At 43.2% G+C, this 20,760-nt stretch overlaps 1 protein-coding gene across 2 annotated transcripts in view; it reads left to right on the top strand.

The window, feature by feature from the left end:
- Window positions 1-565: 565 nt before the first annotated feature.
- Window positions 566-20,760, top strand: part of RAB3IP (RAB3A interacting protein) — a 41,825-nt gene continuing 21,630 nt past the window's right edge. For both annotated transcript variants that reach the window (XM_015405709.1, XM_015405711.1), the window contains exons 1-4: window positions 566-643; window positions 14,799-15,074; window positions 15,235-15,496; window positions 20,497-20,592. In XM_015405709.1, coding sequence (XP_015261195.1) covers window positions 14,824-15,074; window positions 15,235-15,496; window positions 20,497-20,592 — 609 coding nt within the window. In that variant the 5' untranslated portion in view covers window positions 566-643; window positions 14,799-14,823. The remainder of the gene's footprint in view (window positions 644-14,798; window positions 15,075-15,234; window positions 15,497-20,496; window positions 20,593-20,760) is intronic.

Genomic DNA, 20,760 nt, shown 5'->3' with positions numbered 1-20,760 from the left:
GCATTCTAATAAAATATGAGAGACTGAATCTATTTTACCAAAGGAGCAAGAGCAAATCGAACACAGAGTAGGGAAGATGCAAAAAGCAGCCTCTCATGGTCACTGTCGAATGGGCATTCGTGCAAGACTAAAATCCCTGAGTAGACCGTGAGGCCAGAATCAGGGCGAAGTATTCCAAAATATTGTGAAGAAGAACAAACTGGTCCAACACGAAGAACAGAACTATTGTAATCAATCTGCCTATGCTCATTCAGCGAGTCCCAACGTTTCTGCAACAGGAAGAACTACTTGACATCAGCCCTCCTCTCCTGTTTTCGCTCCTCTCCTTCTTGACCACGACCGACTTGCCCACCAGGTGCAGTGCACTTGCGGGATACAGACTCTAGGTGGAAACGTGGAGCTTCCAGGAGGACTGTACCTGGTGCTACCCACGGGCTTCTGCCTGCCTTCAGACCGGTCTAGTTCCGTCTGGGCAGAGGCCGCCACGGCGACAATCCTCTGGACGCATGCGCAGCTGCGCCCCGCCCCCGCCGCTTGCTCTGGCTACAGCGACCCAGTTGCTGAAGGAGGAGTAGAGTCGGTAGACGTTGTTGTCGGCACGGTTGGTCCCTCCGGCAGGGATCGGATTCGGTAGGCTGCGCAGGTAAGCCTTGGCTCCCGATTCTCTCCCTTGCTGTCTGTCTCCTTGCGGCATCCTAGCAGTACCTGTAGGCATCCCTCTCTCCCTCCTGAGCCCCTCAGCGCCCACCTGGGGCATCTCCGCGCCTCTTTTTCGCCACCCGTTCACTTGCGGAGCCTGCAGCTCCCGAGGACTCCAGGCGTGTGGCTTGGGGCCTTCTCTTCTGGAATAGTCTCCCCAGGCACCCCCAGCACGGCCAAAGACTCGTTTCTTACTCTACTGGAAAAAAATGCTCTTCTCTTCCTCCGCCTCTCCCCTCCCGTCCAGGCTTATTACACTCGTTTTGAGAGAGCCCAGCAGTAAAAATCTCTTGTTCTTTAATATTTTTCCGGATGGGGTGGTTCATACCTTGAAGTCACCTTGCTTGCTCGCTGGCTGTCAGGATGAATCCCCCCCCCTTCACTTGTGTTTGTAGCTGTATGTTGCCTGTTGCCTATGTTGATGAGTGTGAATTTAAAAACGCCCTGGCACTGGTTGGTTAATATGATATAAATTATTCTGCATAAATGAGTAGATGATGTGTGATTTATAGCACAATTGCATCCTGTTATTTTTGGTTAGCTAGACACTTCAATGCCGGTCTGGAAATCAGCATCTGTAATTTCCCTGTAGGGAGTCTAGGCACCACCATTTGCAGACCCTTATTCCAGCCATCTAGAAACCTATAGCTACCTTTCAGATCTAGTACTCGCCCCCCCCCCCCAATTGGGCAGGCATTTACATCCCTTGATGTTTTACTCTGTTGGCCTAATGTTGTTTGCTAGAAACTCATCCCTATGAGTTAGCCCTAAAGCCTGTAAACAAGTGCTAACATCCCACAGTTAAAATAATTTCTAGTTCTTCAGAATTTATTGTGTTTCTCCAATGACATTTATGGTTCCTGTCTTCTGACCCATTTATTTTTAATTTATTAATTCCATTTCTTGCCCTGTTCCTTTCTAGCTCCCTGAAAACCTTAATGTTAAAAGTAGAATATATTATGCAAACTGAATAATGCAGTGTAATTAGCATGATTTATTCTTAGCTGAGGTTTTGATTATTTGATCTCGATATTATGTGTATAATACACAGCTGTGCATAATATATTAAATAGTTTAAGAGTTTGAAGAAGCTGGAGAAATTGAAGCAGCGGGGAGGGCGGGATATAAATTTGATAAAATAATAAATAAATAAATAATAGTCAAGATTATTATGTGTGGAGGTCGTTACTAAAAATCTGGCTGTACTTAAATGTGGAATTACTGTAGTGAGGGTCAAAGTTTGTTCCTGAAGTTAAACTTGTCTGTCAAGAAAACATTGTCTGAAGTCCTGAGCTGAATGTTTGTCCCATTCAGGATTGTAAAGCATAATGTATTTCTGGTTTTCAGTTATACATTGTAATGTCTAGAATTGTTTCCCTGTAAAGAATAGAATCCTTTTGATAGAAAAACACCTTGCAACTAGAGATTACTAATCCTTTTGTACTGCTACAGATTTAAGAAAATAATGTTATGAAACTGAGTTTAAATTGGATCAAGAGGAAAAAAGAGCATGTGTTCCTTGTGGCTTGTGTGTAGTGAAACAACTATGTGAAATACTTATGGAGCTGTGTATGGGGAGGAAGATCTTGGGTTGTTTGTTCAAAATTTACTTTCAGCACAGATGGAAGGTTGATGATACCTGCATTTGAATGTCATTACCTACTACCATAGATGTATCTATTATGCATAAAACGGGGGGGGGGGGGGGGAGCCTGAAAAAAGAAGCAGAATTATGCTGCCTTATCATTGTGTTCTGACAGTTCATGTATGTTTTATGTATTCTGTGCATGGCCACATCTGTCCTTTTGTCCTGTTTCCTTTCAGGGGAGGCAGAGTTCTGTTACACTAGGTTAACATTACCTTGAGAATAAAGGCAGATAAATAATTCAATCATAGTCATTACACTTTTAATAAATAACTAATCTGTGTGTAACTTTCAGTGGATACTGAATACTTAAAATCTTGCTTAAAAGAACGGCGTTTGCAGGAGACTGTTCCAACATAACTCAGCATTACCATTTTACTAGTACAAAGCAATGTAAATGAGAGCTCCTTGGCATCCTTCAAATAGATGGCTTTTAATTATTTTTTTAAAAAATGCTGTTAATGCGTTTGTATATTCTAATAATACATACTCTGATTGAAGATGTAAGCAGATTGCATAGCTGCGTCCCAGACAAATTCACTTTGTCTGGTGCAAGAGATGGCCTGTATTAGGTTATGATATTCCAGTCCTGGCTTACTGATTCTGCACCATTAGCGTTCCCTCAAATCCTTTGGGCTTTTCCACATGCTCATTGTACTCCTGATTTTCTTGCCAGTTGATCCACAAGCACTGGAATTGGGTTAGGCATGGTTCTTCTGCACCTCTGCCCTCCCTCTGCATTTTTACAGTTGTGGAGTCAGTTTATTTTCTTCCACACATTCCTTAAAGAATCAGGATTTTCAAGGGAGTGTGCTGCTGTTATCAGTGGTATCACAACACCCCCCTTTTATTTTTTTCTGCATGCTTATATTAATATATTGATACAATGGCTGCATCTTCTTTAAATAGGGTACTAAAACATTGATATCTTGATATACTGCTGTAATGGCAGGTCAAGTAGGTTCTTTGAATTCCCACCTTTCATTTTTAAAAAAGTCTGTTAGTGGGGAATTTAACAACTTTAATTTTCACAACTTTACTACTGGGGAATTATACAACTTTAAGATTGAAGATGAAGAAATTGAAATTCTTAAAAGATTTTCTACTCCTTGGGTCCATTATCAACTAAGAGGGAGTCTGCAACCAAGAAATCAGAAGGAGATTGAGACTGGGAAGGGCAGCCATGAAAGGAGCTGGAAAAGATTCTTAAGTTTAAGGATGTATTGCTGGCGACCAAGATCAAGAAATTCATACCATAGTATTCCCCATTACTGTGTAAAAGTGTGAAAGTTGAACAGTGAAGAAAGCTGACAGGAAGGAAATTGATTCTAATTTCCTTTGGAATGTGGTGTTGGAGGAGAGTTTTATGGATACTGTGGAGTGGACTGCCAAAAAAGACAAAGAAGTGGGTGCTAGATCAAATCAATCCTGAACTCTCTCTAGAAGCTAAAATGACCAAACTGAGATTATCGTACTTTGTTCACATTATGAGAAGACACTGGAAAAGACAATAATGCTAGGAAAAGTTGAAGGCAGCAGGAAAAGAGGAAGACCCAACATGACATGGATTGACTCCATAAACGAAGTTTGCAAAACCTGAACATGACTGTTAACTATAGGATGTTTTGGTGGTCATTAATTGCCATAAGTCGAAAGCAACCTAATGGCACTTAAAACACACACACACACACACACACACACACACACACACACACACACACACACACACACACACAAGTTTATAGCCCCTTCCCTCATGGAGATATGCCTTTTTCCTTATATCTCCGTGAGGAAAGGAGCTATAGGCTTATTTTTTAAAACGAAAGCTGAGAATTCAGAGAAGCTGTTTGACTTATCATTATAACGGCCTATCAATGTACTGAGGTTTTAATGCCTTTAAAAAAAATGAAACTACTCATCTTCAGGGTACTGCAGGGAAGAAGGAGTGATTTGACAATGGCAACAGCCCAGTCATTGAAAAGGAGGATGGAGGAGCATGAGAGTAGGTGGGAAGAAGAAAACGGATAGAAACATTATGCACGAGGAAAAAATATAAGGCAAAAGATTTATGCAATCTGAAGAGAAACCAGAGTATTGCACAAGGAAAAAGCCAACTAAAAATCAACTTCCAGAGAAAGATTGGGGTAAAATTGATCTCAAAAGAAATGGAAGAAAAAATGAGGGGGGGGGGAGAGAGAAACCAACTGAAAACGAAAGACATAAAAATGCATGCAGAAATCGGGATAAGCCGAAGTAGTGTGGGACCAGAACAAACCAAAAAAACCACCCCTGTGCAGAAAAGCCCTCTCTTTTGGTGGCAGTCTTGGCTGCCGTGCTCTTTTAATGCACAGAGCACTGACTTCTTTATTTACCTAAACCAATTATTCTGTATCTGGATTGAGAACTTGGTGGTTCCTGGAGAAGATAAGAGTGATATAGAGGTAACGTGGGAGGAAGAGAGCTTCATAGTTATCACTTGAACTTCAGGATGAAGCTATTTTAGACTTGATCATTTCTTGTGATGTTGCACTGACACAGAGGTAGGATGGTAGATATCAAGAACATTAAACTTTGTTCTTTGCAAAGTGTATGCTCAAATGGCAGATTCAGTGGTATCTTTAAACATTTGTTTTAGGACATCAGTGGATAACAGTGTGCCCTCATGAAGCTGCTTGGGATGCCTTGGATAGGTGGTGAGCAGCTGAGGTTGTATTTTCTGCTGGCTCATTTTCTGTCTCTTAAGCCATTTTGGCTTATGGATCTGCCATATTAGAAGTCACTCCTCAGAAGTGATCTACCCAGACCGAGTCTTTAGGTTCACTGAATGGGATGCTGATCATAATCTGACTCAATGGGCTAGCAAAGCTGTTCATACTTACTTGAGAATCATTTGACCTAAAATAATAGTATGCCTCCAGAGTCCAGATACATGTTTTATGTCCCTGAAAAAAAAGGGGGGGGGGGAATAACCAGAAGCTTATAAAGACCTCTGCTGTGCTTAACTTAATAAATTGCCCTGTACCATGTCAGACCATTTGTTCCTCTAGCTCAGCTTTGTCTACTCTGATTAGCAGATTTCCTGGATCTTCTTGCCTGTTAACTGTTTCCTGAGTTCCTTTAACTGGAGATGCCAGGGATTTGAACCCGAGTCTTTTCACATGGAAAGCATGTATTCTGCCTCTGAATTATGGCCCCTTGCTACAGTGGGTAGTTCTGTATATTTTAAGTTTTATCCCTAATAATGTAATTGTGACTTTCTCCCCATTTGTCTAAGCAAGAAATGCTTGGCTTTAGTGAAAGCTTTGAGGGCTAAGGTCTAAAACAACAGTATCTGGAGGAAAGGAATATATGATGAAGTAGAAAATTAGACAACTCCTGGAAGTCATGGTTGATTTCTGGTGACCCCTACTGGGGGTTTGGACATTTTTCAGAGAGGTGGCTTGCTAGAGAGGGCCTCTGTGTCCCATCTCTGGTATTCCTTGGAGGTCATCCTTCCAAGTACTTGCCAGAGTTGGCCCTGTTTAGCTTCCGAGATCTCATGGGTTCAGGCTTGCCTGGTCAGGGTCTAAATATCTTACTTTGATTTTCATGTTAGTAAGACGTAGTCCTTTACTGGGCCAGCTTCTGTTGGGGTGGTGATATGAGTACTCCTGAGACTTACAAATCAGTGTTCTGTACCAAGCTTTGACAGCTGAAACTTTAAACCACTTTCAGAAATTATCTGTGTCTGCTTCTCTATGAATGTATTGTTCTGCTACTGAAATTATGCAGAGAAGTCCTTCAAGTCATACCTCTGGGTCTGGAGAAAACAAAGAATACCATAGAGTGTAAATATTCTTTGAAAGGAAGTTCCATCTGGCAGAAGTGTGCATTAGCCACTGACAAGGTCTGAGACATCATTAGTTAATGGGCATAACTTTGGGTGGTGTTGGATGTGTGCATGTTTGCTGGTAATTCAATCCCCCCCCCCAACTCCTGCTAGAAAATTGGAATTCATATGCTAGCCAGGGTATGAATGTTTAACTAAAAGAAACATGTATGTTAACTGTATAAAAGTGCTTAAAGCTAGACTGTAAAAATTGATTGAAGCAGGTGGATGTCCTTAAAGACTAGCTTTTTGGGTGAGCTGTTATACTGTTTTAATTAACAAAGTTCAAGTCTAGTGGCACCTTTAAGACCACTGCTGCTTCAGACCAATGTGGCTATCTGCCTGAATCTGTGTCTGTGTGTGCTGGTTGGGTACAAGGACTAGTGATGAAAAACTCTGACAGATTCCAAGCAAGCCTCCAGAATGTTTCTTGGGTACATTAAAATAAAACAGGGCTTTGTGAATCCCCCCCTCCCTGATGTTTAGAATGGATTTGAGATCTTGTTTTTCCTTGCCATGTTGTGAGGTTATTTTGGAAGCTATTTGTTCAGGGTAACTACACTAAGTGCTGATTTAATTGTGGGCTCTTGCTTAGCTTATTTGTTGTTGGTGTATACTTCGTACTGTATGCATGGAATCTGGGTTACTTGGAATACAAAATCTAGCTCCAGATAACAAAAAGATGGTTAAAGGTGTCTCTTGTGGCGTTAGCAGTCTGTGCTGAGTGTACAAAGTCCATGTCCATGGCAGTTAATCAGTCTATGTAAAAAGGAAAGATCTAGTCCTAAATTGAATGCTTTGGCTTAAGTAAATTGAGAAACCCAAGTTACGGTATCCAATTAATTATGCTTTTTTTAAAAAAAGCATTTTTAGGGGTTCACTCTGAGCAGGGCATTAGAATAAAACTGGATAGGAAAGAATGGTTTTTGGTATAAGTAATTTTAAAAAATGAATACACTGTGCATTAGAGAAGGGTGTGGAACAGTTAATGTTGATAGAAAATAGTGAACAGTTGTATGTCTATGGAACAATTGCTATTGACATATTGACTATAACATAAGAGGGATTGTAGGTTTCTGTTTCTGTTGTGAAATATATGAGTTTTGTGTTTTAAAAGTAGCAACACATGCTCTCTTAAGGTTTTGGTGGATGACTGATGAATGAGTGTGGGCTTACATATTGGTCCTTTTTATGAAAGTAAGCCTGAAGCTTCCATTGCACCAGAGTCATCCATGGTCACTGTGGTCTTGTATTCCAATTGCTTCTGCTTACCTGAAGATGTCTGTAATAGCAAGAAACCAGAGTCAATTCCAAACTGTTTGGTATTCAGAGAGACGTGCCTTAGTTGGCAACTTTTGACAACCCTGAGTCTGAAGTATCTCTAAGAAGTTATCTCAGGGCATGAGATCATGTAAACAAGCCATGAGTGATTGAAATGTCATAACTTCCACTTTGTTTATAGAATTAAAACATAAATTGTGGTTTGTTGTGATTTCTTTTTTACGACTTCCTAACACTCAAAACATTCCTCAGTGTTTTCCTTCTCTAATGGTGCCTTTTTGCACAGTGTTTAAATTGTCCGTTTACTTCTACAAATGTAAAACCAGCCTGTAAAACTCAGACTCTGTGGTTAGAGGTCAGAATGTAACCGGGGAGACCTAGGTTCAAATCTCTACTCTGCCATTAAGCTTTTTGGGTAACCTTGGGCTAGTCTGTCTAGCTTACTCTACAGGATTGGTGTGAGGATAAAGTGGGTGAAGGGGGTCCATGTTCAGCACACTGAGCTCTTTGGACGTGGGATAAAACAACTAAAAATAAATTAAAATGACCTCCAGTATCTATGTTCTTTCCCATACTTAACAATATTCATGCATTGTGCCAATTTGTCACAAGAGGCTCAAATGTGCTTTTAGCATGGTATATGAAAGTTTTACTGAATGCTGTGCACTGAAGATGTAATTACAAGTAATCTGAAGATCACAAAAATAGGTTTTCTTCTGTCATAAATGGGGTGCAAACAAGCACAAAATCACAGTTCTTGTATTCATCTTTTATTGCTGTAACATTTACTTTGAAATTTCTTGCCTTGCAGCAAAGGGATATTGCAGTCTTCACTAACAAATTAGTGCTGTAGCAAAACCAAATATTATCACTGACTAGTAGAGTGAACTATATTTAAAAGATTGCATGCATGCTGCTTTCAAGCAGGGAAGAATGATCGCCACTCAGGAATGGAACTCTTTCTCCATTATTGGGATTATCTTATTTTACTGGAGGTTATAGAATTATGGGGGGAAAGAACCCCCCCCCCCCCCCCATTCTAGTATTTGCTGGCAGCTGAACATTAGGACAATGCACATCTGTAAAATATGGATAGATGCTGACTTGCTCTGCTGTCTCTGAAAACATTAAATCATTTACATTAATTTGTTTACATCCTCTTTAGTGTCAGTTATGTATGTTCCAATCCTTTGTCTAAATACAGCTACTCATGTTACTGACAAACACCTAAAAGGGGAGGAGGTGGAGTTGCATCAGGTGGCAGCCAACTCTCTGGGGCCTGACCATTTGAAGGGGGCTGTGTTCCACTCTCTAGGAGAAAGGGTCAGAAGTGCAGCACAGCCCTATCTCCATTGTTGCCTTTGTATTCCAATTTGGCAGACTGTTGCCTGCCAGTGATGTAAAATGTGCTGAGTTTTGGTTTGGGCTGTCTGCTATGCTGACAATCCTTGTGTAACATTTTATTCCTTCCCCCCAAAAGAAAAAGAACTGGCATGATGAATGCCAGTCTTTCTGAGGAAACGTGACAGAATCTTGCTTTCATAAATTAACATAATTAGATGGTTAGATGGTTAAAACAAAGAGCCGCCTCTGCTACTTGGGTGCTGGTAGGTAGTCACCTCCCCTGTTAATGTGGCCCTGGACAGGAAATATAACCATATGTAAACCGCTCAGAGACCCTTGCAAAAAAGGGTTTGAGCGGTATATAAGCCGAAAGTCAAATAAATAAATAAATGGTGCAGAGCACACTCATGTGTTAAAAACAGCTCCATACATTATTACATCCATACTGTGGATAGGAGACGGAGGCAGAGGGAAAATAGCTTACTTAAGGCTGCCTCGTGAGTTTGTGATACAGCAATAATAACAATGCAGACGTATGGCTCCCATGCATATATAGTGGCTGTTCAAAATAAAAGGATGTAATTCTGACTCTGCAATGGCTGGATTCGAGATTTGACCAGCGTTGGGGATGGGGTGTGCAGCATTTCCCCTGGCCTTGCCACTGGCCCTGTGAAGGAGGAAATGGTAGTCATAGGAATGTCTACAGGGCTGGAGGGAAGGACAAAACATTAACGTCCCTCGTGCATCCTTCTGCTATCACAGCTGACTTAATTCTGTTATTTTAATTATCAATTGCTTTTATTCCAAATCGTTTTGGGAGCTGTTATGGCGGAGAGGTGTTCTATACATTTGAAACAGATGAACACATGCAGATTTGCGAGTCCATCTGGTCAGGGGTGTTGTGAGAATAAAATGGAAGAGGAGAGACTAATGTAATCTGCTTTGGGTATGTGATTTCAAAAGATTAAAATCAAGTTTTGTTTCAAGATTGCTGATAGGTGCTTTTGATATGAATCCCTTGTGACAGGTGGGACCTCTAGTTAGCTTGGGAAAGGATTATTATCTTCCTTGGGAAAAGATTATTACCCTGCTCACTATGGACCAAGTTAGGGGTCTTTTGTCATTAACACCTTGCTTCACTGATGCCAAACATCCTTTCATGTCAAGAATCCATTCCCTGGCATAATATTCTGTATTCTTCAAAACATATTTAATATTAGAATATCCTATGCAAGCTTAAGGACTTAAGAACAGCACTCTTCCAAGATGAGTGATTTCCCCAGGAGTCAGTGTGGCCCACATGAAGCCAGAGAGAACACCAGAAACTGAAGAGGTTTGCCACCAGCATCTTGTAGCTGCTCCAACACCAAAAGATAAGCCAGGATTCGTGCTGTATCTGAAGCCACTTTAAAAATAAATACTGCTGCTGAAAGTTACAGAACTGTACAAATATCCAGAATGAAAGTCAATCCATAAAAAGTTGCAGATGATTATATTGGTTTACGAATCTCATAAGTGAATGTGTATTTTATAGTGATCTAAATTTGCTCTGCCCCTATGTTACCACCAAGTAAGGTAGCCAAGCAGTGCCTGACAATTGACAGGAGGGTGGGTGGGGGCAGCATTCTAGGGGAAAAATTAAAAAGAAAACTAAGGTCTCATCTACTTACAGGAAGTTCTGACTGTGGAATTCCTGGCAATTCCTAGAGCTGCCCAGAAGTGACAACAATTGCCAGTAACGCTATGGTCAGAACTTCCGGTAAGTAGATGAAGCCTTGTTTTTCTTTTTAATCTTTCTCCCCAGGATAATCTGCTCCCCACCCCATGTTTGGCCCCACTTTCTGTCCACTGATCAGATGAGCATTGGTGGGCAAGATCCACAATTACCTGGAGGTCTACCACCAGGAAGGCTGTACATGTAGACAGGGGTCATTGCATAGAAAAAGAGGCTCAGGAGCTCATTAGCATAACTCATTAGCATATTTGCATATGTCACACCCCCTGACATCACCGGAAGTGTGTCAGAAGGCAACACCCACTGCTCAGGCTCCACCCCAAAAATCTCCAGGTATTTCCCAACTCAGAGCTGGCGAGCCTACCTGGAGAAACAACTGCTTCAAAAGCACAAAGCATAAATGTCTGAGAAATCCCTCCCCAAATCTCCCCAATCAAGATAGAAATTCTTCGGTGCTTGAGCAGAGCGACCTCCCCTCCACCCCACATGTCAGGGCAATGACTGTGTTCCCTCATCAGCATGTGAGGAGGGGGTCTTTTAATTTCCAAACTTAATACTTTCCTAAATATTTAAGAATTCTCAAGAACAATTTGACCTGATATTTCAAAATATCTAAGCACCTAGTTCGTGAAAAGTCAGCCCGCTGCTATTCACTCTCAAGGAGGAAGTGATTCTTCCCTTTTCCTCCATTCTAGTGTGCTATCAAGCAAGACAGACACAGGTGGATCAGATTTCCTGATTATATGCATGTTTGCTCAGAGTTAAGGTCCACTTGATGCAGTGGTGCTTCTTGAGGAGAAGACTGAAGCACTCCTGCTGGGACAGGGCAAAGTCCATCAGCTGTTCCCATTATCGTCCCCTGGAATACAGAGACTGGGCTAGCCTGATCTTGTCAGATCTCAGAAGCCAAGTAGGGTCCGCCTTGGTTAGTACTTGTGTGGGAGACCACCGCAGAAGTCCAGGGTCACTACACAAAGGCAGGCAATGGCAAACCACCTCTGAACATCTCTTGCCTTAGAAACCTCATGAGGGGTCACCACAAGTTGGCTGCAACTTGACGGCACTTTCTTCTGCCTTCAAGCACCTTTAAATCCCATTAATTTCAGTGGCAGAAACAAGCCCTTGCTTAACTTCCTTTGAAACCAGTCATGTGCTTATCTTTGGCTGCGTCATGCCTAAAGGTGTTTAGACATAATACCTAAAAAAAAAATAGACCTAAATACCGTACCAGAGAAAAAGTGCAAATCTGAAATTAATGCTTCAGTCACATGAAACAAAGCACATTTGGTAAGAAAATAGGCTTACAGAGCATCACTTGCCCCAGACTGAGAGTTAAGAACATAAGAGAAGCCAATTTTGGATCAGGCCAATGGCCCATCCCGTCCCACACTCTGTCACACAGTGGCCAGAAATACCAGGTGCCATCAGGAGCTCCACGAGTTGGGCCAGGACACTAGAAGCCCCACACTGTTGCTCCCCCCCCAAGCACCAAGAAAGAATACAGAGCATCACTTGTCCTCCCAGTGTTGCTCCCCACCCCAAGCACCAAGAAAGAATACAGAACATCACTTGCCCCCCAGTGTTGTTCCCCCCAAGCACCAAGAAGGAATACAGAGCATCACTTGCCCTGCCACTGTTGCTCCCCCTAAGCACCAAGAAGGAATACAGAGCATCACTTGTCCTCCCAGTGTTGCTCCCCACCCCAAGCACCAAGAAAGAATACAGAGCATCACTTGCCCTGCCACTGTTGCTCCCCCCAAGCACCAAGAAAGAATACAGAGCATCACTTGCCCTCCCACTGTTGCTCCCCCCCAAGCACCAAGAAAGAATACAGAGCATCACTTGCCCTCCCACTGTTGCTCCCCCCCAAGCACCAAGAAAGAATACAGAGCATCACTTGCCCCAGACTGAGAGTTCCTGGATGAGCTGGCTGGGCCTTCCACACCTGACAGCTAGCTGACGGTCGAGCCTGTAAGTCCAGCCCATTGTCCCTGGACGGGGCATGAGGGGCAGGGACGGGCAGGAGAACTGGCCAGCTGAGAGGTTGCTGCCCAGGCCTCTCTTTGGTGGTGCCAGGCAGCCATGGCCCAGTCTGGCCATGCTCAGAGGCCCCTTCTTCGTCCTCCTCGGGTTCTGTGGGGCTTCGCCTTCGCCTGCTGCTCTCGGGCAGGGAGGGGCTTTCATCACTGGATGGGGGCCGGCCCCTTTAAATGCAGAGGAGGGAGGTGGGGCAGAGCGCCTGCTGAAGGGAAAGGAGGCTTCTCCCTGGGTTTGGACAGCTGGGCAGGCGAGGCGGTGACCCTCCGGCCTCTGCTCCCTGGGCCAGCTCGTCTCTAGGCGGGAAGCCTTCCTTGATGGCGGGGAGAGTCGTGCCCCACAGGATCCAGCCAGGATCCAGCTGCAGCGAGGCAGCTGCTTTTGAGCCGGCGCTCCAGGAGGGGGTGGGGAGAGCCAAATGCTCAGCAGCCCCGCCGGCTGCCCACTGAGCGACGCTTCTTGGCCTTGGAAGCCCGAGCCGGGCAGACCCTCGCCTGACCAAGACGCTTGTGGGCAGCTGAGCCACTTCAGTAAGCCTGACTCACGGGTGCTGCCAGCAGTCGGGCAGCAGTGCAGTGAGGGAGCAAAAGGAATGAGGGAAAACAGCAGAAGGAATGAGAACAACTTAGTGCATATGGCTGTCCAATGACTAAGGGCTGCCGGGGGCGGGGCTTGCCGCCGCCGCTTGGGCTGGTTAACTGGCGGAGTGCCACTCCTGTGCGCTCTGGTTCGAACCGACCCCTGCATGTAGATATCCTTCTATGTGCCCCTTTCTTACTCTGTTTTTGGGATCCTGAGGGCCAAACTAGGCATTATGTGTGACACAAGTCAGGTCAGGGGTGCCCAAATTGACTCGTGCAATCCCATGTAAAAACTGGGGGTCTCGTCTTAAAAGTGCCCCGTTTGACTCTAAGTACTGCAAGGGAAGAGGAGGGGCTTCAGTCTGCTCTCCCACACCACTTTTGCCAGTGGAAACAGGTTTTTGGGGAACTTTGTTTGCCCCTTCTCTGGCTCCACATGTGTGACTGAGGACACATGTAGCCAGAGAAAGGAGTAAACAGGTGTTTCTATGGCCACATGCGCTGACAAAAAATGGTGTGGGTGAAAGGCCTGAAGCCCCTCCTCCCCTGGTACGGCACTCAGAGCTGAATGGAGCACTTTTAAGGTGAGTTCCCCAAGTTATATGTGTGACTGCATGCCCATTCAGCGTCACTCATAACATCAGATTTGGCCCTGAATCTGTGTGTACACAGCCATGTACTTGGAGCAATACCTGGAAGAAGAAGAGTTGGTTTTTATTCCGTGCGTTTCTCTACTTTAAGGAGTCTCAAAGCAGCTTACAGTTGCCTTCCCTTTCTTTCCTCACAACAGACCCCTTGTGAGATAGGTGGAGCTGAGAGAGTACTGAGAGAACTGTGAGTGGCTCAAGGTCACCCAGCAGGCTTCATGTGGAGGGATGGGGAATCAAACCCAGTTCTCCAGATTAGAGTCCACTGCTCTTAACCACTGCACCACACTGGTTGGAGAGGAAGTGGGAGGGAGAGAAGGATAGGCTTTTAAATTACCTGGATCGTTTTTCATTGAATAGAGATGGAATGAACAAGGAAAACAGGCAAATTTTGAAAAGCCAGCACAGGAGAATCAAGAACACAATTCAGATAATGATGAAATATTTCCTTGCAGAGGCTGTTTTACATCTGTAGATGTAACAGAGGTGTCCCCCCCCCCTCCCCCCCCCCCCCCGAATGTATGTATGGTGTCGTGGAAAAGGAACAATGTGGAGAGGAGATATTGTGGCAAAGGTAGTGAAAGGGGTCAGATTGACTGCAAAGAATCTTGCTTGGGGAAAAAGCAAAGGGAAAAAGAGGCACACAGGCATAGTTTGGAATGCCCGGTTATTGTTGAGCACGGCCCGGTTGGTCTGGCTGTGTGGAACCCTGCCTGTCCTGTCATGAAACATTTTATTGTACTTAATACCTGTCATGGTTTGAGACAAGATGGTGCCTCTGTATGCCTTTCGTTCCATAGGCCCCAGAAGTGTAAGGGATCTGGGGGTAACATTCAAGAAGCCTGTATTTAATGTTCGACTATGTAGAACTTTCAGGAAAAGATTTGATGCTTGTTTGATTGACATACAAGGATGGCTAAAATGCCTAATGCAGCAGTTCATGTTTTTCTTTTCTTTTTAGGGTACCATACGATGAATGTTTTATTATGGCCAATGACACTTTGGAAGGTTTTCATGAAGTGAATCTAGCTTCACCTACTACTCCAGATCTCCTGGGAGTGTATGAATCAAAAGCTTGCGAACAAACTACCTCACCCACAGTTATTTACCGGCTACATCCCTCAGCTGTATGCTCAACACCTATTCAGCCTAGTGCTCTGAACGTGTCCGATCTGCCTACACAACCTGTTTATTCATCTCCCAGGCACCTAAATTGTGCAGAAACATCAGGTATCAGGTTGGTTGTGCAAAACTGTCTTTCTGTTGATATGGAACATGTTTTTTAATTAACTCACAAAGTACATCTATTTGGGTTTTATATATTGCTTTATGTGCAATAGCCCACAACTGTGAAAGTTACATTGGTAAAAGAGATGCTTCCTTTTCTCCCCTCATAGCATCAATGTCACGGAAACGGTACCTTGTTCTACCTCTGGACCCCAGGTTGGGTCATCCAAACATGATCGTTCCAAAAAGGAAAGCAGTAATGCAGAGAGAGAATTTTTGCGAGGTGCAGCAGTAGCAGATTTTTCAGAAGGGAGTGAAGAAGTTCTGGGGCTCAGCACAGACAGCCTTTCTCACCTGCGGAGCCCATCTGTATTGGAAGTGAGAGAGAAGGGTTATGAAAGATTGAAGGAGGAACTTGCTAAAGCTCAAAGGGTAAGATTCAATATATATTGCACATTTTTGTCTTTGTAGTATAAGTCAAAAGCTGTCTACCACTTGTAGTTCTGTGCAAGTATAGAATTGTAGCATTGGTTAAAGAGTCTGGCTTCCTGAGAATCAGATGAGAAAAACCAAATCTCTAGAAATTTTGGCTGTGAATATAGACTCAAATGAAATCTGCATGGTCAGTGTCTGGAATCTCAAAAGCCGGGGAGGTGGGGATTGGTTGGTGTGGTAAGGGAATATGAATGAGATTTCCTTTTTCAGAGATTGGTGCAGGATGCTCCACTGCTGTAACTCCCCTCCTCTTGAATAGCGGAAGCAGAATAAACAATGCAAATATTTGTTATTTTGCACAGTGTATTGAGTTCAAACATTCAGCTTTCCCTCATACACAATTTGGGCTGCTTTGATGCTTAGCTGTACTTGAGGAAAACAAAGTACCCACAACACTCTAAATGTTTTACTTTAACTGTTTCAATAGTAATTTTAAACAAGCATTTTACTTATGGCAACAGAGTTTGAGAATCTGTGCTGTTTGTTAACAGTGTTCATGAACATCATCTTGTCCTGCTGCTGCTGCTCCCTCCCCCCCGCCCCGATGACAAATATTCTTTTTTCTTGATACTCTGAAGTTGGGTGTTCCTTGGTTGCAGTGCTGCATCTGTGGGCAGTGTAATGAGTAGACTGTTTGAGTGCCAGTCAGTTCAAGTCCCACTCAGTCTTGAATCCCGTCAGATGACCTTGGGCCAGTCACATTCTCGCAGCCTAACTTGCCTTGCAGAACTGTTGTGGTGATAAAACGGAGGCAGTGAGAACAACGTACTCTGTCCCATGGTTTTTGGAGGAGGGGTGGGGTTAAAAACATGATAGATTTGTCACTTAAAGTTTTTTTCAGTTTAGTTTACAAAGACACCTGTAGTTGGGAGCCAACCTTTAAAAACAAAAACAAAGCCAAGACGCAGTATTAATTTCCTCCTTGTGTATAAAAATCAGTTGTGACCATCCACGGTTGGAATGTTGCACAACACAGGCATTGGAATCCTAGGGTCACAGATGAAGAGAACAAGCAACCCACTCATTGGATGTTTTCTGCCAGGGCAGCTTTGCTGTTAAATCAAGATTATTTCTGTCACAAGCATCAAGCTGCTTAATGAGGAGAAGCCCTGTTGATGTAAATAGGCTTGTTTCAGAGAAAGTGGATTAGGGATTACAGCCTGAAGTGTATACCTTGGCCAGTGCTACTCTGCTTTGTGTGTTTAGCAAATGAAACACTTTATCACTTTGCAATTCTGCTGAGATGGATTCTTTTGTAAAGAGCTTTGCTGTCCTTGGAAGGGAGGTGATACAATAGCACTCAGCCCTATAGCTTGTTGTGAGATTGCCTCTGTTGCTACCCATATATCTTTGTCCCTCTTAGGGAAGTTACTCTGCTTTCTGTTGAGTGAGTTTAGAATACTTTATATGCATCCTCCTCTTGTAATTACATTTGGATTGGTCTGCTGAATATTCACTGCCCCCTAGTGCTGTATGTTGTTATAGCTGTGCCTAAGTTGGCAGTTAAGATACGCGTGGTTTTGTCCCACTTGGTGGTTCTTTTACTCGATCCACTTGCGTCTTCAGGCTTGGGAGTAATACAGAAATCTGAACAGAATACTGTGTTGTGTGTGTTGCAAGAAAGCAATTGCTGCTTGGACAGGCACAAGCTATGTGGGATCCATTGTCTAGGCAACAGAAGCAATGACAAGAGTAACGCAGCAACAGGGACCTCCCTGAATGGGCGCCAGTTTCAAAGGAAGAGATCAATGGAATAATTACCTCATTGGCTTCCGGAAAATCACCTGGAGAAGGTTTGATCCCGTCAGATTTTTATAAAGCTTTTCCCACATTATGGTCATCTGTGCTAGCTGCAGTTTTCACACAAATTAATGGCACAGGTTCAATTCCCTCTGGTTGGAAGCTAAGTATTATTGTTCCCATTCATAAGAAAGGGGACAAAACAGATCCACAGAATTACAGACCAATAAGTCTGCTTGACATAGCAGCAAAGGTATATAGTAAATATCTGTTGCTTAAGCTGGAGGATTGGGTCTCTGAGAACCACATAATACATCCCCATCAAGCAGGATTCAGGAAAGGACTTTCCACCATCGACCACTGCCTTACTCTTCACCAGTTGGCTTATGCAGGTTTATAAATGGCCCCACAAAATCTCTATATGTAGCTTTTGTGGACTTGGCCGCTGCATTTGACTCTATTGATAGGAACAACCTATGGCAAAAATTGGCAGAACTGAATATTGATAAAAAGTTGTTATTCCTGTTACGTAAGCTGCACACAGACATCAGTGCCCAAATTAGAGTCGGAACATCGGGGTCCTTAACTAGCAAAATCCCAATACATAAAGGGGTGAAGCAGGGTTGTGTGCTGGCCCCTTCATTGTTTAATTTATATATAAACAAAATTGTTGACAGGCTATCAGGCCCACAATTCTTTCCACCTACCCTTGGGGAGCATAAAGTCTCAATTTTACTTTATGCAGATGACATGGCCCTAATATCACTTACTAAAATCGGGATGAGAAGACTATTGCAGCAATTAGGATTATACTGTAAGGAAGGAGGCCCTTAATATTAACTTTGGAAAAACCAAAGTGATGGTCTTTAGGAAAAGGGCTCAAATATCCTCCTGGAGCATACTTGGCAACTCAAGAAATCAGTGTAGTTCATTTAAGTATTTAGGAATCACATTTAGAGAGAATGTGAACTGGAATGTTCATATTGCCACAGTAAGAGCATCTGCAAGTTGCAACAAGGATTGTGGGGTCTCTTTTGAGGTTTTACTATACTAAGGGTGGCTTTCTTATTGATCCAGTTTGTAAGGTCATCCCCCACCTTCTGTATGGTGCTGAGGTTTGGGGATGGAAAGAGAATATTCTCAATAGTATTGAAACAATTCAAAATAAGTTTTTAAGGCTTATCTTGGCTCTTCCTGAGGGAACGCCAGTCGTGCTGATGAGAGCAGAAACTGGCCTTCCTTCCTTAAGGGCGAGGGTGCACCTTGCTGTTCTAAAAACTTGGGGGGAAAACAGATCTGCCAGTTCTGACTCATTCAGTCAACTGGCATTTAAATCAATGTTATCAAAAGACTTGGAATGTCCTTGTTCTTTTAATAATCTATTGTCAAGATACTTCATTCCTGATGACCTCCTCAGTCCTTCAACAAACAGTTCAGATCTTAGAGATTGTGTATTTAAGTGTGATGCCCTGCTAGATAAACAGTTGATCTTGAAATCACAGTCTGCTGCCTGGTTCATATTGTTTAAGAATGACAATTTTAGATCCTCCTACCTAGTTAGTGTAGATAATCACAACCTGAGAGCAGCCTTCTCATCCTTGCATTTTGAATCAATGCCAACGGCCGTATTAGCCGGCCGCTACAGTAGAACACCTAAGGAACAGCGCTTTTGTATTTGTGGCTCTTCTGTTATTGAGGATCTTCCCCATTATATTCTTGGATGCTCGATGTATGCCCAACCTAGGTTAAAATTTCTCTCCAGGATTTTATCAGACTTATGTTTCTACTCAGATTCTGAGAAGATTGTATTCTTGTTAGCTGATTTCGACGCCAGCATATCCTGTAGAATGTCTTTATATGCCTTGGCTGCAAAGAAAATATGGGCTAACGCTGTTCTTATGGGATCTTAGCAGACACCTTTTGACTCAGTTCTTTCTGATTGTATGGTTTTATTATATCTTAAATTTTACTCTAATCCTTGGTTTGTAATGGCTTATGGCTAAATACAAATAAATTTCACAGCAACAGGGACCGCATCATACAGAGCTATGGGCAGCGGCAACAGCTGACAATGGACTAGTTTGACCAGTGATCTCTTTGAGAACAGAACACAGATGCTTGTGTTACATCTGCTGTGTGGTCCAGGCCATGTGGAGGGGGAGGGGGGCTATGGCACAGTGGTAGAGCAGTCTGCATGGCATGCAGGAGGTGCCAGGTTCAGTCCCCTGCCTCCCAGTTAAAAGGGTCGGGTAGCAGGTGATGTGAAAGAACCTCTGCCTGAGACCCTGGAGGGCCACTGACAGTACTGATCTTGAGGGGCTGGCTCTTTATAAGGCAGCTTCCATTTTGCCTTTTCCTTTTCTCACAACTCAACGGTCATTTTTAGCAGCTCCTTTAGCTACCCTAACCCAACTTTTCTTGTTACATGTCATTTTATACTTATCCCTAGCTCCTCTTTTGGAGGTCGTGTGTCAGTGCCCCCACCACCAAATGTAGCCTATTATTGGGAGGAATGGCATTATAGTTGGGGCCTGCCCAGACTCCACTGTGTGTAAGAAGACTAAGAAGATTGGGCTGCTAGATGCAGTGTCCAGTGCCAGCTAATCCACCAGAGGTGTAGCCTAAGGGGAGAGGGGAGAGAAATGTCTTAAGGTGGTTTACTGCATTCAGAGCCATCTTAAGAGCAGGGGCAGGGGCATAGCAGTCTTTCTTTACTGCTGTTCCACGTTATGAAGTCGTTGCAGTCTATGACGGGAACAGCTGGTGCAGCACTGGTAACTACTGCTACAGGCCACTTTTTGTCCTCTCATGGTACCAGGCGGGCTTGTGAGAGGATTGGCTGTTTGCCTGGATATCTGTGGCAAGATGCTTAGATGCATTTTCTGATTTGCTTCAAAGTGTATGATCAAGCTGAAACTATTACAATAATGTATATATGAGTTTGACATTATCATTGACTTTGTTTTCTATATAATTATTGTTGCATTCATTTAGCGTGTTTTGACTACAGATTTGTTTGTGATTTCATTGGTCTTTTTTCTGTAGCTTCCCTGCTTCTTACTAAAAACTATTAGCCAGGCACCAGTAGTATTTATAATGGCTTTTTATTTGGTAATGTTTATTGTTCCACAGACTTCTGCTCATTTTGAAATATTATACGTTTTGCACTATTAGAATAAAATTTAAATTTTCTACAGGAGCTGAAATTAAAAGATGAAGAATGTGAAAGACTTTCTAAAGTGCGTGACCAACTTGGACAGGAATTGGAAGAACTTACTGCTAGTCTGTTTGAGGTGTGTTTGAAGACTTTGCTGTAATACATTCTAAGAGAATGTGGAGGCTCTTCTGCATAGTACTTGGATGTTTTCTCCTTCAAAATGCAGGTTTGGAAAGTAGCTTGTTTTAGATCTTCATTTGTAAGAAGGAAGCAGCTCAGTACACAGATGCGGTGTCTTCAGATC

The sequence above is a fragment of the Gekko japonicus genome, unplaced genomic scaffold (genome assembly GCF_001447785.1).
Source record: "Gekko japonicus isolate JY-2015 unplaced genomic scaffold, Gekko_japonicus_V1.1 scaffold53, whole genome shotgun sequence".
Classification (NCBI taxonomy): Eukaryota; Metazoa; Chordata; class Lepidosauria; order Squamata; family Gekkonidae; genus Gekko; species Gekko japonicus.
Note: the sequence above shows the minus strand (reverse complement) of the source record. Positions and strands in the feature narration are given on the sequence as shown.